Source organism: Colletotrichum aenigma (genome assembly GCF_013390185.1).
Source record: "Colletotrichum aenigma strain Cg56 chromosome Unknown KSG_Cg56_contig06, whole genome shotgun sequence".
In the NCBI taxonomy this organism is placed as follows: Eukaryota; Fungi; Ascomycota; class Sordariomycetes; order Glomerellales; family Glomerellaceae; genus Colletotrichum; species Colletotrichum aenigma.
In genome coordinates this window covers 653,828-666,905 of record NW_023500912.1, presented here as the reverse complement: position 1 = coordinate 666,905, position 13,078 = coordinate 653,828, and the positions used below count along the sequence as shown (strand labels likewise).

Sequence of the window (13,078 nt, the reverse complement as noted above, 5' to 3'; positions counted from 1 at the left end):
CCAGGCACATCTCCGGCTGAGGGCTCCATTGGATTACACAGATATCGAAGACGACATTGACAGGGCTCCTGGTGAGAGGCAAGACAATCTGCGTGTCTTGGAGAATGTGCAAATCCACATTCGCCGTGCTTTGACGAGATAAATCCATTCCTCGCTGACAATCAGCCATGCCAGCTTGTGCTTGTAGGCTCTGGTAAACGGTCTAGACCTGATAAATCAGCATGGGCACAAAATTGGCCATTTTTGTCTGCGGACAGATCTGCTCCTGGCATACGTCCCTGGCGGGAGACATCTCTAAGACCCTAGGGGCCTTCTCAATGCTGCTAGATCATCTAGCGTACGGCGCATGCGACAGCTCATGTACCATGGAAATTGCACCAATGAGTTAGACGACTTGGGAATCGATACCGCTGGTGTGGGAGAATCGGAGTCCGTCCCCCGGCTCCCTTTCTCCCCCGTGCCGTGACCCCTAGTCTCCCGCCTCACCGAGTTCACCAACGCCACCCGTCCTGTCGCGCCAGATCAAAAGATCCGGCTCACGCAAAGGAATGGTGTGACCCCTGTATTATAAGCCATTGGATATTTTGCCTCTGGTGGAGGACCTGTTTCGTGCGCCGCAAGCCAGGCGTGCTGCCGTGTAGCAACCCGGACCGGGCAATCCGCGAACTTGCATCTCGCCGCCGGCTAATTCCAACCTCGCAGAGCCTCGGTCACATCAACATTTCAAGTCCAACGCCTCCCAGGGGTGTCCTCCTGCGCTAGTCGCCGCGTCTTCGTCCCGGTTGGTTGGATTAATAGGTAGCATTTGCCGGAAAGGATCCGTTTTCGGGTGCGATATGCGAAGGTCCTGCAGAGTCCCCTTTTGCTGGCCCAGGGGCGGAAGCTTTTCAGCTCGCTCCTTCTGACCGTACACAGCATACGCCCATAGGTATCTTGTCGTAGGTTACGGTAAAGCCAGATTCATCAGCCTCATGGCAAAAAGGTCTTCGTCTCGTCTAATCGATGCCAGATTCGTGTTCTTTGCCATGGTTAGCTTGCGTGACATCGAACTTTCATCGACTCACTCTCCGCCACGCCTTCTTTCCTTCTGGCAATGTTGTGTGACGAGGGTTTGGATTGCGCTCCGGAACACATACGGGCCCAGGACAACCGATACCTACCTATCCATCATCATTGCAGCATGATGAAGTTCATGCAAGTTATCTGACACGCTTCCGAGTGTAGGTCGAACTTAGAAACAACCTATTTATTTGCGAAGACCAAAATGCCACGCAACGTTACGAGCAACACGCCTCTATCTTTACTTGTGCATTCCTGTATGACCATCCTTCGACCATGTAAAACTCCTCGGCGCCAAACCCTTTCGACATTATCATAACAACAGGTAGCCATCGTTGGCCACGGTATAGCTTCGCACCGATATTTTCACTCCCGAAGAAATATACCGAGTTAAAGAGCCTCCACGGCTCTCAAAAGCACCTCAACACCCCTCTTCCCGACCTCATCGCCACCATTAAGCAGTGACGCCACATCACTGAGCACACCAAGAGGGATGTAGCAACCCGACTTGGCTTTCTCCAGGCTCTCTTTAAGCCTGCTAGTGTGCTCCCATTCTTTGGCTGCCACCTCAGCTCGCTCGATTACGCGGTTGGAAATGCCACACATCGCTGCGCAGTGCATTCCGAAACTGCCCTCCGCAACACCTTCCTCCAACTTGTAGAGGAAAGTAACACGACGCTCTTCTTCGTCAACGTGAATCTGCATACGACGAGGCACAATCTCTGGGTGGTTTTCAAACTCAGTGGCGAGAGAGTGATAATGAGTCGCGAAGAAGCCAACGCAGCCTACGTGGGTTGCAACATGATGCAAAACGGCCTGCGCAACGGCGACACCGTCATAGGAGCTGGTACCGCGTCCGAGCTCATCCAGAATGACCAAAGACCGTGGTGTGGCTTCCGACAATATCTTCTTGGTCTCCGACAGTTCGACAAAGAATGTTGATTGAGATGCAAAGATGTTGTCATTAGCACCAAGTCGTGACATGATTCGATCAACGGGGGTAAGTCGTGCAGACACAGCGGGCACGTAGCATCCGATCTGCGCCATGATGACAGCAACACAAGACTGTCATGAAGTCAGCATCTAGTCTAGGAACATATAGCACAGGATTCTTACCATTCGCAGAACTGTCGATTTGCCAGCAGCGTTGGCACCGGTCAGCAGGTTGATCTTGGCAGAATCGCCTCCCAACTTGACATCATTGGGGATGAAGTCAGACACTGTGTTAAGCATACAGGGGTGGCGAAGTTCTTCGAACTCGACAACGCTCCTGTCTTCGTCCACAAATTCCGGGCGGCAACTGGGCTCACCCAGCGATGACGAAGCCTTGGAAAGACTAACGAGGCAGTCGAGCTGAGAAATGATCCTGATCGACTGCGACCACGTGTCGTAATCAGCGTCGAAGCGCTGGAAGAAGCGCGTAGCAACCTCCTTGACGATCTGAGAGTGTGTCTCCTCTGCTTCCTGAAGTTCACGGACCAAGTCCGTCAGCTCTTCAAAATAGTAGCGCTTGACGCTTGCAGTCGCCGACATTTGGCGCCAGTTGTTTGGCACCTTGACAGCCTTGGGTGCTTCGATCTGATAGATTTCCTTGCCGATATCCGTGAATTTGATTGTCTTGCACTTCAACTCTGACTTCTTTCTTCCAAGAAGCGATTGCAATTCTTCCTTAATCTCTTCGATGCGATCTTGGCTGTTGTCGAAGTCTTCCTCAATGCCACGCTCCGGAATGAGAAGCTTCTCGTCTCTGGCCTTCTTCCGGTCGAAAGCAGTCTTCCAGTACGACAGTGGCTCGTTGAGATTAGGCATGGATGCGAGAAGGCGATCGATGAGGCCGTTGCCGCCGCCAAAGGCACCCAGCAGGCCCATAGTGTACTCAATCTGCTCGAAACCCTCCAAGACACGGACGAAATCTTCGGGCTTGCAGAGCGTTGCGTGAATTCGGGAAATGAGACGCTCCAAGTCCGGCATCTTCGTCATCTGGGACGAGAACTGTTCTCGGACGCTTCGATCAGAGTTGAGCATATCGACAGCATCGAGTCGCTCATTGATGCGTTTGATATCGCAAAGCGGGTGGCAAACCCACTGACGGAAGAGTCGCTTGCCGAACGGAGTGACACATCGGTTCAGAAGAGTGAAGAGCGTGCCTTCGGGGCCGCCATTCACAGTGTTCGCAAAAATCTCCAAGTTGATCAGGGTTTGACCGTCTAGGATGAGAGTACCGTTACGGCGGATGGGAGTGTACCACTCGAAGTTGCCTTGCGACAGCAGGCTACCCTCAATCTTCAGAAACTTGAGATAGTGGATAAGACCACCCAAAGAAGACATCAGCAGGTCCTTGTCTTTGGCCTGGGCCAAAGCATCAGGCCATGTCTCCTCTCCGTCCTCGTTGGCAAAGTAGCCACCACTGGATATTTCCCGGCGGCTCATGTCCGCGTCAAGGAACTCAGTGGCCGACTTCAAGTAGTTCCAGATGGTCATTGGGGAAGTGTTGTTCTTGAGGATGCGAAGAGCCTTGGTTGAAATTCTCGACTTCTCCAGAATGAGCTCTCTGGGGCTGGTCTGCGCAACGAAAGTCTCAAACTTGGTCAAGTCGGCATCGTCCTCGAACTCCGAGATGAAGAACTGGCCAGTCGCGCAATCCACAAACGTGATGCCGAATGCGGGGCTGCCGTCAATGACGGACTCCTTGATACACGCGCAAAAGGTCGCCAGGTCGTCCTGCAGCATGCTACCATCCACCAGAGTGCCGCCAGTCAAGACGCAGGCTAGCTCTCGACGAATGATCTTGTCCGCCTTCTTCGCCTTGGCAGACGTATCGCCTCGTTCTCTCATCTCCTTGCCAAGGGCGGATTCCATCTGATCAACGCGAGCAACCTTGTAACCTTTGGCAACGAACTGGTTGACCCACATGTCGAGGGAGCTCTCAGGAACACCGACCATGCGCATGTTGACACGGTCTGTGAGCTTCAAGTCAAAGAGCTGGTGACCAATAGTGGCATCGTTCTCGTACAGCTCGTAGAACTTGCCCTTCTTGAAGAAGACAACGGTATCCCACAGTTTCTGCTTGATTTCCCAGTACTGCTTCTCAAAGGGAGAGAACTTGCTCCACGCTCCTGGAGGAATGTAGACAGAGGAGGGATCGTACTCGGGATCGCCAGGGGAGTTCTTGTTAACGTCTTGGATGTTGGCCAGCCAAGGATATCGGGCTTCGGGCTCGGTGGCGTGAGCCTTCTCCTTCCGCTTGGAAGCGGCTGGTCGACGAACCGCCGGACCCTGGGCAGAACGAGGAGCAGAGGAGGCAACGCTCTTCGGATCGTAGCGCCATTGCTGGGCAGTGGAAGTCGAAGGCAGCTCCTCCATCATCTCGTCCTCGTCTGTGGTCTCTTCTTCCTTGATTGGCGAAGAGACTGTTGTCTTCTTCCTTGATTGTGTTTTCTTTGTAGTCTCGGGGCGCTTGCGCTTCTTAGAGCGTGAGGGAGCATCCGACTCGTCGGACACGACAAAGTCGTCCATTTCTACACCGCATTAGAAACATGAAGATTTTATGCAACGAGCTTCATCCTTACCTTCGTCCTCGTCAGGCCCATCATTACTGGCGGCATCCTCATAATCGTCGCCATCATCAGCTGGAACAGCGGGTGTCTTAGTACGACGACGCGTGCCTGCGGCTCTAATGCGATCGAACGGGTCATCGTCTTCGTCATCGGACTGCTCAGCGTAGTTGACGGCCTTTCTACCCTGTGAAGACGCCGAGTCAGCATGCCGCCTCGGGGAACTAGCATCGTGGCAAACATACCTTTCGCGTAGGGCTAGAGGAAGGCAGAACAGGTCTGCTACGAGACACCTGCGGGGTCACAGTCTCAGCGGGAATAGACGGTGATGGCAAGGAGTCCTGAGCTACCTTGAGTCCTGTGCCGTCCATATTCTCCTGGGAGCTCGAGGGCTCCATGGCGTCACTGCTGGGGACGGGGGTCACGCTGGGAGGTTGCTTGACCTTGGGGAGTTCGTTCGTTCGGGCAGACTCTCTGAGGCATGGCGATGAGTCGGGGCCTTTGGCCGCGGGCTTGGGGGTCGGCTTGGAGGCAGACTTGGAAAAGAACTGTACTATAGTCTTCTGAGTTCCCGAAGACGACGACGGCTGGCGCTTCAGCGAGGGAGTTTTGGCTGGTGTGCGAGCCGCTGGTGATGATTTGGGCGCCATGACGGCGAGTTGGATCGGTGAAAGTGTGGTTGTAGGTCAAACGAAGGTAGTCTGTCGTGTAGGAAGAAGAATCGAAATTCGGTGTGTTCCCGGTCTAGTTGGGATAAAGGAAGGCTACACGAAAGTAATTAGTAGAAAGAAGAATGGCCAATTGACAGATTCGAGAGCTCTTGAGTCGACTTGGGAACGCCGCGTTCGACGGTAGCTCTATGAAGACGAGCGAGAAGGCAGAAGGTCCGAAGTGTGGGTGGGTGTGTACCTTTTTGGGACTGCAGCAAGTGCCGTGCCCCGGCAGTGCTGGGAATCGCGTCGGGAAAGATCGTGGAGTCGCGTAACCGCGTCCTTGCCGCGTCTGGCTCAGAGCTGTGTTTAATTGAACGACCGGGGGGCAAGGAACTCCTGACGTTCCACGCAGGGGCCAGGAGCAGGCACTCGCTTAACATTTTTGGAAGTGGGGAAGGCATAAGCACGAGCCAACAGCATGCTGTATCACTATGCGCGTGTGCATAATTATGACATCCCGTCTGTCAGATCCACCCGGACCCGGCTGGGTGGGGTGTGCTCCCGGCCGAAGCCCGGCTGGGTTCCGGTGTAGATTAGCGCTTCATTGGAGGACGATAAACACACGAACAAGACTCGTCCACGAGGGTCTTCAGTATTTCCCATGTTGCTGTCTTTGTTCACACGTCTTGTGAGGTACCTAGTTAAAGAGTGTAATCCTTCCCCATCCAGGCCTGCATTTCCCCGGTTCCTATGTACAAAACTGAAGCCTGTCATGCAATTTGGCTAAGAGAGTGTTGGAGCCGTCCAGCTGGCGTAATCTGGCAGATTGACGTTGACGGTACTACGCTCGGTAATCGATGGCTTTGTTGCTGAATTGAGTAGGAAGTAGTTGATGTATTGCGTGAGCTCCGAGTTTTGGCTGCTCGGGAACTGGCAATGGTTGTGCCCGCCAACCAGAGAGAAACCCATGTTCTCGGGCACGCCAAGGGCCTGATAGATCTGTCTTCCGGCCTTCATGCATCCTGTGGTCGACACGGGGCCCAGCCAGTCGATGTCGTTCTCTGCAACATACAGGCCTCGCGGCGCCACCAATCCTGCCAGGAAGTGGTGGTCTTCTGGCATCTGAGATGTCCTCGAGGTCCAAGTGTTGAAGTTCGGCGAGAACCAAACATTCTCTCCAGCGACCTGGCCTGCGGTCTGGATATTTTTGCCCTTGCTTTTCTCGCTGTCCGAAATGCGCCAGCAGGCTGCGCCTCCGGAGCCGGACTCCTGAGGGATGGTCAAGGCGATACGCTTCTCCAATGCACCGACGACAAAGGCCCCCTTGCCGTTGCGCGAGCAGCCGGTGACTCCAAGGCGCTTGGTATCAATGCCAGTGGCCGCAGTACCGAGTTGTTCGAGGCCATCGATGATGCGACCAACTCCCCAGGCCCAGGCAGTCAACGCCCCAGCACTGTGTCCGCTTCCAAACAGGTTGTAGAAGAGTCCCTGGCCACGACTGGACTGTCCGTTCTGAGCAGCGAACTGGTCATTGTTGAAAGTGATCTGGGCGACAGTGCCAGGAATAGGGATGCTTGCTCCCCCGATGCCAATGATGGCGGGAAACGGTCCGCTTCCAGAGGGCTTCTGGATGGAGGCGCTCATGCTGATAGTAGAGCTGCCTTGGGTGACCCTCAGATTGAGCGTGTTGCCTGAAAGCGAGGCTTCGAGCTTGCTTGGAGGCCCAGGGAAATCTCCGAGTTCGTATTGCTTGAAGGCATTCTGAATCTCGGTCTGCCGGCAGGCCCAGTCGGTCTTTGTAGTGACCTTGGAGCCGTCTGCGAACGTGAAGGGGTCTGGAAGCTTTGCATCGTTGACTGCTGGGACGTTTATCTTCGCCTTGCTGCAGTCAGCTTGGCGTTCGAACAAGTCCCCGGCAGGCAATGCCAGAACAGAGCTTGCAAGCAGTGTGACTGCGAGACGCAGGGCCATTTTGTATTGTCGAGAGGTAGAGAGATTGGAATTGACGGAAGGGTCCGGTTCCGAATGGATTGATGAGACAATCATCGTGGTTTCAAGCTCTTGAAGGGCCATTTTATCTTCCAACCCCCGACAGAGGCCCGGAGAAATGGAAGTACCCACGCGGGGAAAGTAGCATGAGCTTCTCGTAGACGCATGGATCTGTAGCAATCCTATAAGCTAAGAATTACTTGCCATCGAAAACCGGCGGCTATGTTTACAGCCTTAAGACGTTGAGGGAAGATTCAACCACTGAACACGCACCTCATTGCCAAGTCGAATTGACTGCCGTCGACTTCCCCGCCGACAGCTAGACAACAACATGCCTTTTAATATATACACCACCGCCGACAATCCCAACTCGGACATATCGGAGGGAGGATTACCTTTTCAGGGTCGGCTAATCTGTCAAACACTCTGTCGAGCTTTGATCTGCGCCGGCTGAATTCTGCAGCCATGTAACGCTTTAGTGAGGATATTTGTAGCATGACTTACGAAACAAAGTGTTTTCATATGATAGGGTGTCCAGCCTCGGGCGGGGAATTCGCCTCCATGGCCCTTATTTGACACTTCTTGAGCATGACTGTTGAGGACCGAGGCAAGGCAAGATTACGTACGTCGGCCATCCATGCAGGAGCGAATTGCGATGGCATAGCTTCACTTGAGTTCGATATGCATGGTATCCGCCGGCATTTCTGCAGCAATGCCCCAAGATAAATAGAGAGGCTGAATACACGAAATATTGTCTTGAAGCGAATACGTCGAATTGCATCGAACATGGATTCCTTTCTCGGGGTCGGTTGAAACAGCCATCGACTTGAGTCCGGTACGTACCGATCTCATGCGCACCTACGGATAACTCATCTCATCATTCTGAGGACCCATAGAATTCGGATGCACAGGTCGTGAGGATTTAACGCGCTGATTTGAGCTGAAAAACCAATCAGCAGAGCTCTTCGGTTTCAATCCCAGTCTTTCTCATATGACACGTGCATGTCTGAAAGAATACCAGGCACGCCCAAGGCCCCAGCGCAACAAGCGAATCCCAACAATAAATCACATGTCTATCAACATCGGGCTCACAAGCTTGGTTAAAAGCCCAACAAGCTGGGATGCTCTTGAAGTATTCTCGACGCTGTGTCACTGTGTTCAATCACTTCTTACCGCCCTTGTTATTTGTCGCCGTTCGTCGCCGATTGTTGCCACTCGTCATCACGTCGACAGCTTTATTCTCAGTTTGATCGCAAACGACACAACACCAAGCCAAAATGCTCGGACACACGCTGCACGAACTCATCTTCATTCGTATATGCATATTCTTCCTGCAATACCCCATCATTACATACGCATCCGCTCTCGCCGTCTGCCTCCTGGGTCCCAAGCTCGGCTCACCAGACCCGCGATGGACGGCCGCTGCTTTATGGGTTGTCGGCTTCATGTTTGTTGAATTAGCGTATGCCTTATTCGTCTGGACACCGTATAAGATCCGCCTTGGGGAAGCCGCGAAACATCCAGCCCCGTTGTCGCCGGCTGCGAGACGCGCACTGTTTGAACGATGCATGGCCACAGTTCCGAACCCGGAGTTGTACCTCCGTGGGTGGTTCCTGGGGTCAGAGATCAAGGACATTCGCCGTGACAATGTTCACGAGTTTCTTCTCTGGGCCTTCTTTGACGAAGGCGCTGAGGATCACCCTACTTCAAGCGAAGTTGAGGAGGAAGTGGGCCGGTACATCAGCCGGACTGAACAATTGCTGGGTAGATCATTTGAGGACGGTCGTGGCCCTGCGCAAAGTCTACGGCTTACTTTTGACGACATCGAGACCAAGTATCGCAGCTTTTGGTGGTACGTAATGATGGCTGTCGTGGACGCCGGCACCCATGTTCTCCTCATGTTCAATGGCTTTGAATACTACGCTCAAAGCAGAGAAGACACCCTTGCCGTCTTCCCACCACGAATTCAACAACTCGCCGCCCAGCGTCGCTCTTCGACTGGGCTGAGCTATTGGCACCGCCCACATCAACAATCTGATCGACTTCCTATTATCTTCTTCCACGGCATAGGCATAGGGCTTTGGGTGTACGTTCGTTTTCTCGCTGAAGTCAGTGCCAGTAAAGTCAGAGGGGATGGCCAGGTTGGGGTCATAGCTCTCGAGATTTTGCCGATATCCTTCCGGTTGACGAAGCCTCCTCTGGGCAAGGACGCCTTTCTCGAACAATTCACCGAGATTCTCGACCGTCATTCGTGGGACAAATTTGTTCTTGTTTCTCACTCATATGGGTCTGTTTTGACAACGCATGTCTTGCGCTGTCCGGAGTTGCAGGCGAGAATCCCACGAGCGGTGCTCATCGATCCCGTGAGCATACTGCTCCATCTCCCCGACGTGGCATTCAACTTCACACGGCGTCAGCCAAAGCGCGCCAATGAGTGGCAGCTATGGTACTTTGCGAGTACAGACCCAGGGGTTGCCCATTGCCTCGGCAGACACTTCTTCTGGAGGGAGAATGTCATCTGGGCCGAGGAGCTCGCAGGACACCATCCAGAATTGGAAAATGCGGTTCGAACTGACGGATCAACGAGCGGTGGGCGAACCGCAACAAGGAAGATCACCGTCTGCTTATCGGGGCAGGATTTGATAGTTGACAGCCATGCTGTCGCCAAATATTTGGCAAACGGGAAGTCAAGCGACCCCGCATGTGCGCAGGGCGAAGGGAAGCAGGGTCGGCGCAATGCTGCCGGAGTGACTGGTTTGGGAAGCGAGCATCGACATTCAGCTGGATCGGACATAGACGTGCTCTGGTTCCCCTCCAGAGACCATGCGCAGGTGTTTGACTCAGTGCAGGACAGAGGGCGTATTGTCGGTGTCGTACGAGAATACTGCGAGAAATGACAGGCAAGCGGCTCGGCAAATACACCATGGAGAAAATGAACTTGCGTGCGGGAAAGGGAAAGTCGCTTCTCAGTGGTGACTCCTAGACTCGGAGTGTTGTACCATGTGATACCACAGGAAGCCAGCTGTCAAGGCAGTCCAACTTCATTCGCAAACGGTCTCATTTGGCTCGGTCACCACCCCAGTCTGTTAGGCCTACTACCACCGGCTGCGAGCCGCTGCGGGTGATGACCCACGCATTCTCTTGATCTGTTTCGTTAAGCAGCTGGTGTTCCGTCCAAGCCGGAACGAATGCGAAGTCTCCGGCTTCCATATCATGTCGCTTGACCTCTTGCGCCGCGCCCGGGCTGACAAGTAGAACTCCGGTGCCGGAGGTTGTGTAAATAATGGTATCTTGGCACATATTAGAGACCCATCACAAGGGGGCGGGAGGGCAGTACAGTGACAGGTTGGGGGCGTGAAAGAGGGGATAAAACGGGGGCACGATTCTGACCTTGCTCGCCGTGATGACGCACAGAGGAGGTAGTGTGCGGTTGGAGAGTCAAAACTGCTTAAAATAGTTACACAGGGAGCGCCATCAGTGAGGAAGTATGTTGCGTGCTGGTTGGGCAGGGGGAGAGGCAGGCTGGACCGGCCGGGTGTAACATACCAGAAGCACAGAGCTTATCGCTTTTGCTGACAATGGCATCGGCCTCTTTGGCGGGGCCTGGTTCTGGAGTTGTATCGGGCGCGCGTAGCGTTGTTGCTTTTGTGATGTGAACCGAGGAGGATGAGATGATCATGGGAAGCAAGTCGCTGATGAGAGGGATCAAGGACGACATGGTTTCCTGCAGGATGCTGGTCAGGCGGGATTCCGAGGTTCCGGTGGTCCTCCAAGGTCGGAACTGCAGAAAGCGGTCTGGAAGTTCAGGCGTGTCGTCTGGACGCGCTCCGGAGACAGGAAGAGGTCGGGTCGGGGTTGGTAGGGCAGCCCTCCAGTGGCGGACGGAAGCTATCACCAAGTAGGAAGGAGACGTTGGGCGGTCTTGGAGGTGAAGTGGGCACTCCGGCAACGGCTACAGCGAATGGCCGGGATTCCAAGACACCGAGCGACTATATTGCTGGCTAAATGACTTGTGGTAGCCCCGAGAAAATCGGATTGCGAGTGTCTCACGCGTTGATGCGAGACGAGACGATGTGACAAGGTGCTCAAGCAAGCTGAGCTGTTGGAGCAAGGCGCGTCCGTCGTGAAGGAGGTGTTGTGGTGGGGAGAGCCAGCGGCGAGGCCGACTGCACGGCAACGTTGACAGCGGATGATGACTGCCAGAAGGTAGTCGATTCTGACGTTGGATGGTGGTTCAGATATGGTTGCCAAGTGAGGGGCGTGGTATGGATGTTTTTGGAGCGAGGCTAGGGAAAATGATGTGATTCCCAGAACGAAGACAAAAACCCAAGGGCCGGTGGGAAGCGAGGCTTCAAATGGGAGGTAAGGCAAGGTTAAGGTCAGGTAGCCTTGGATTGAGGTGAAAGTGGTTAGGGTCGAGGGTCGAGATTCGCTGGATCTGAGTGGAGGGAATTGGAATGAAGTGAGCCGTAGCGTAGCGGACGACGTAGTGGTAAGAGGAAGGAGACGTGGATGGGAGCCCCGCCATGTCTTGGGTGCCTACCTACCTAATTGGGCAGGCTGGTGAACATTCTCGCTGACCTGTATGTACACCGTTAGATGCATATATATGCGTAGGGGCTGATCCCTTATGCGTTAATACGTCTGTAGTTGCATCTCAGACGGACCAACAAAAGAGACTGGGCCGGTTTCGACATGGACCAATGGATGTTTCTCGCTGCCATTCTGCAAAGGATCCTCTCCAGATTCCACTCGCAAAGGTTCCCCTATAGCCAGGCTTGGCCAGGGCCTTTTGACGATGCATTGGTTGCACGACAAGAGAACCGCCGGCTTGGCCACGTCGAGGTTGTGGATCGACTGACTGGCTGTAGCTGCACGAGCACCAGATGGAACAGGATCCAGGCTCGAGATAAGAAGGAGATGTTCGTTCAGTCTGCTGGATGCTGGGAGCAAGTCTCCAAATGGCAGCCTGAAGGGCGGCAACAGGCACCGTGGTGTTGCTCCAAGCTGCTGTATGCACCGCGAGAGGACCACAGGACGAGGCTTATCGATGGCGTTATCGCTGGGCTAGGGCCAGTTGCATCTATCGGGCATAACGTCCGATAAGCGAGAGCTCACAGGGTACTCAAGCCATGAGCTGAGGTTGAGATTGGAGTGTTGAAAGGGGGCAAGGGGCTTGTTTCTTTTGTCAGGGGCAGCTCAACGCCCGACTGCAAACTTCAGGCTTCACGTACCTCAAGTGGAGGCCGGCGTACTCCCGTACGCCTACCGGCAATAGTATCGGCTAGGTATTCGCAGGTTGGAGGGTACTAGGTAGTAGGTAAGGTGTGAACGCAACCATGTGCGTACATCCAATATGGCCAAAAGGCTCCCCGCAATCTTGCTGCTCCCGGCTCCCGGTGCCCCATGCGCTGTGACCCAGCCCGGTAAGAAGCTGACGGGAACGTATCCTCCCGGGCTGGTTTCCAGTGAGTGAGAGGTGCAGCAGCAGCAGCAGCAGCACCACCGGCATGCATATCCTCCACCCCAGCTAGCACCGCTGCACCTCATGCGACGCCCCGAGCAGCCTTCCTCTTCCGAGAACCAGATCCCATCCGCCGGGCACTGCATTAGTCGTGCCCCGACAACAGCTGCACACCTTACCAGGCTCCTGGCATGCCGTAACCGGGACTTCACAGCTGCTGCAACAGCAACCACCGCCGATTGCTAGACCAAGGGAACCTCTGGTCCGACCGCGACGACGACTGCCACCTTCACACCCTCACCCCGGCTCGTCGGAGACGGAGACGGCGACGGAGACGTGGAGACACAAAGTCTGGAGTC

At 54.4% G+C, this 13,078-nt stretch overlaps 5 protein-coding genes across 5 annotated transcripts; 1 reads left to right on the top strand and 4 right to left on the bottom strand.

Moving 5' to 3' along the window:
- Positions 1-1,449: 1,449 nt before the first annotated feature.
- Positions 1,450-5,263, bottom strand: msh6 (DNA mismatch repair protein msh6; the record flags this gene model as incomplete). Its single annotated transcript, XM_037324449.1, has 4 exons — positions 1,450-2,124; positions 2,176-4,577; positions 4,629-4,800; positions 4,859-5,263. 4 exons carry the CDS (start codon positions 5,261-5,263, stop codon positions 1,450-1,452), a joined length of 3,654 nt encoding a protein of 1,217 aa, XP_037176678.1.
- Positions 5,264-5,357: 94 nt separating this feature from the next.
- CGCA056_v009201 (uncharacterized protein) lies at positions 5,358-5,706 on the bottom strand (the record flags this gene model as incomplete). The annotated part of the gene is made up of 2 exons (XM_037324448.1): positions 5,358-5,377; positions 5,523-5,706. 2 exons carry the CDS (start codon positions 5,704-5,706, stop codon positions 5,358-5,360), a joined length of 204 nt encoding a protein of 67 aa, XP_037176681.1.
- Positions 5,707-6,049: 343 nt separating this feature from the next.
- On the bottom strand, positions 6,050-7,237 carry ge2 (4-O-methyl-glucuronoyl methylesterase; the record flags this gene model as incomplete). The annotated part of the gene is made up of 1 exon (XM_037324447.1): positions 6,050-7,237. The coding sequence occupies one exon, from the start codon at positions 7,235-7,237 to the stop codon at positions 6,050-6,052; it is 1,188 nt and encodes a 395-aa protein (XP_037176680.1).
- A 1,295-nt stretch (positions 7,238-8,532) lies between these two features.
- CGCA056_v009199 (uncharacterized protein) lies at positions 8,533-10,152 on the top strand (the record flags this gene model as incomplete). The annotated part of the gene is made up of 1 exon (XM_037324446.1): positions 8,533-10,152. One exon carries the CDS (start codon positions 8,533-8,535, stop codon positions 10,150-10,152), a length of 1,620 nt encoding a protein of 539 aa, XP_037177092.1.
- Positions 10,153-10,312: 160 nt separating this feature from the next.
- On the bottom strand, positions 10,313-10,973 carry CGCA056_v009198 (uncharacterized protein; the record flags this gene model as incomplete). Its single annotated transcript, XM_037324445.1, has 2 exons — positions 10,313-10,545; positions 10,802-10,973. The coding sequence occupies 2 exons, from the start codon at positions 10,971-10,973 to the stop codon at positions 10,313-10,315; spliced, it is 405 nt and encodes a 134-aa protein (XP_037176153.1).
- Between the last annotated feature and the right edge of the window lie 2,105 nt (positions 10,974-13,078).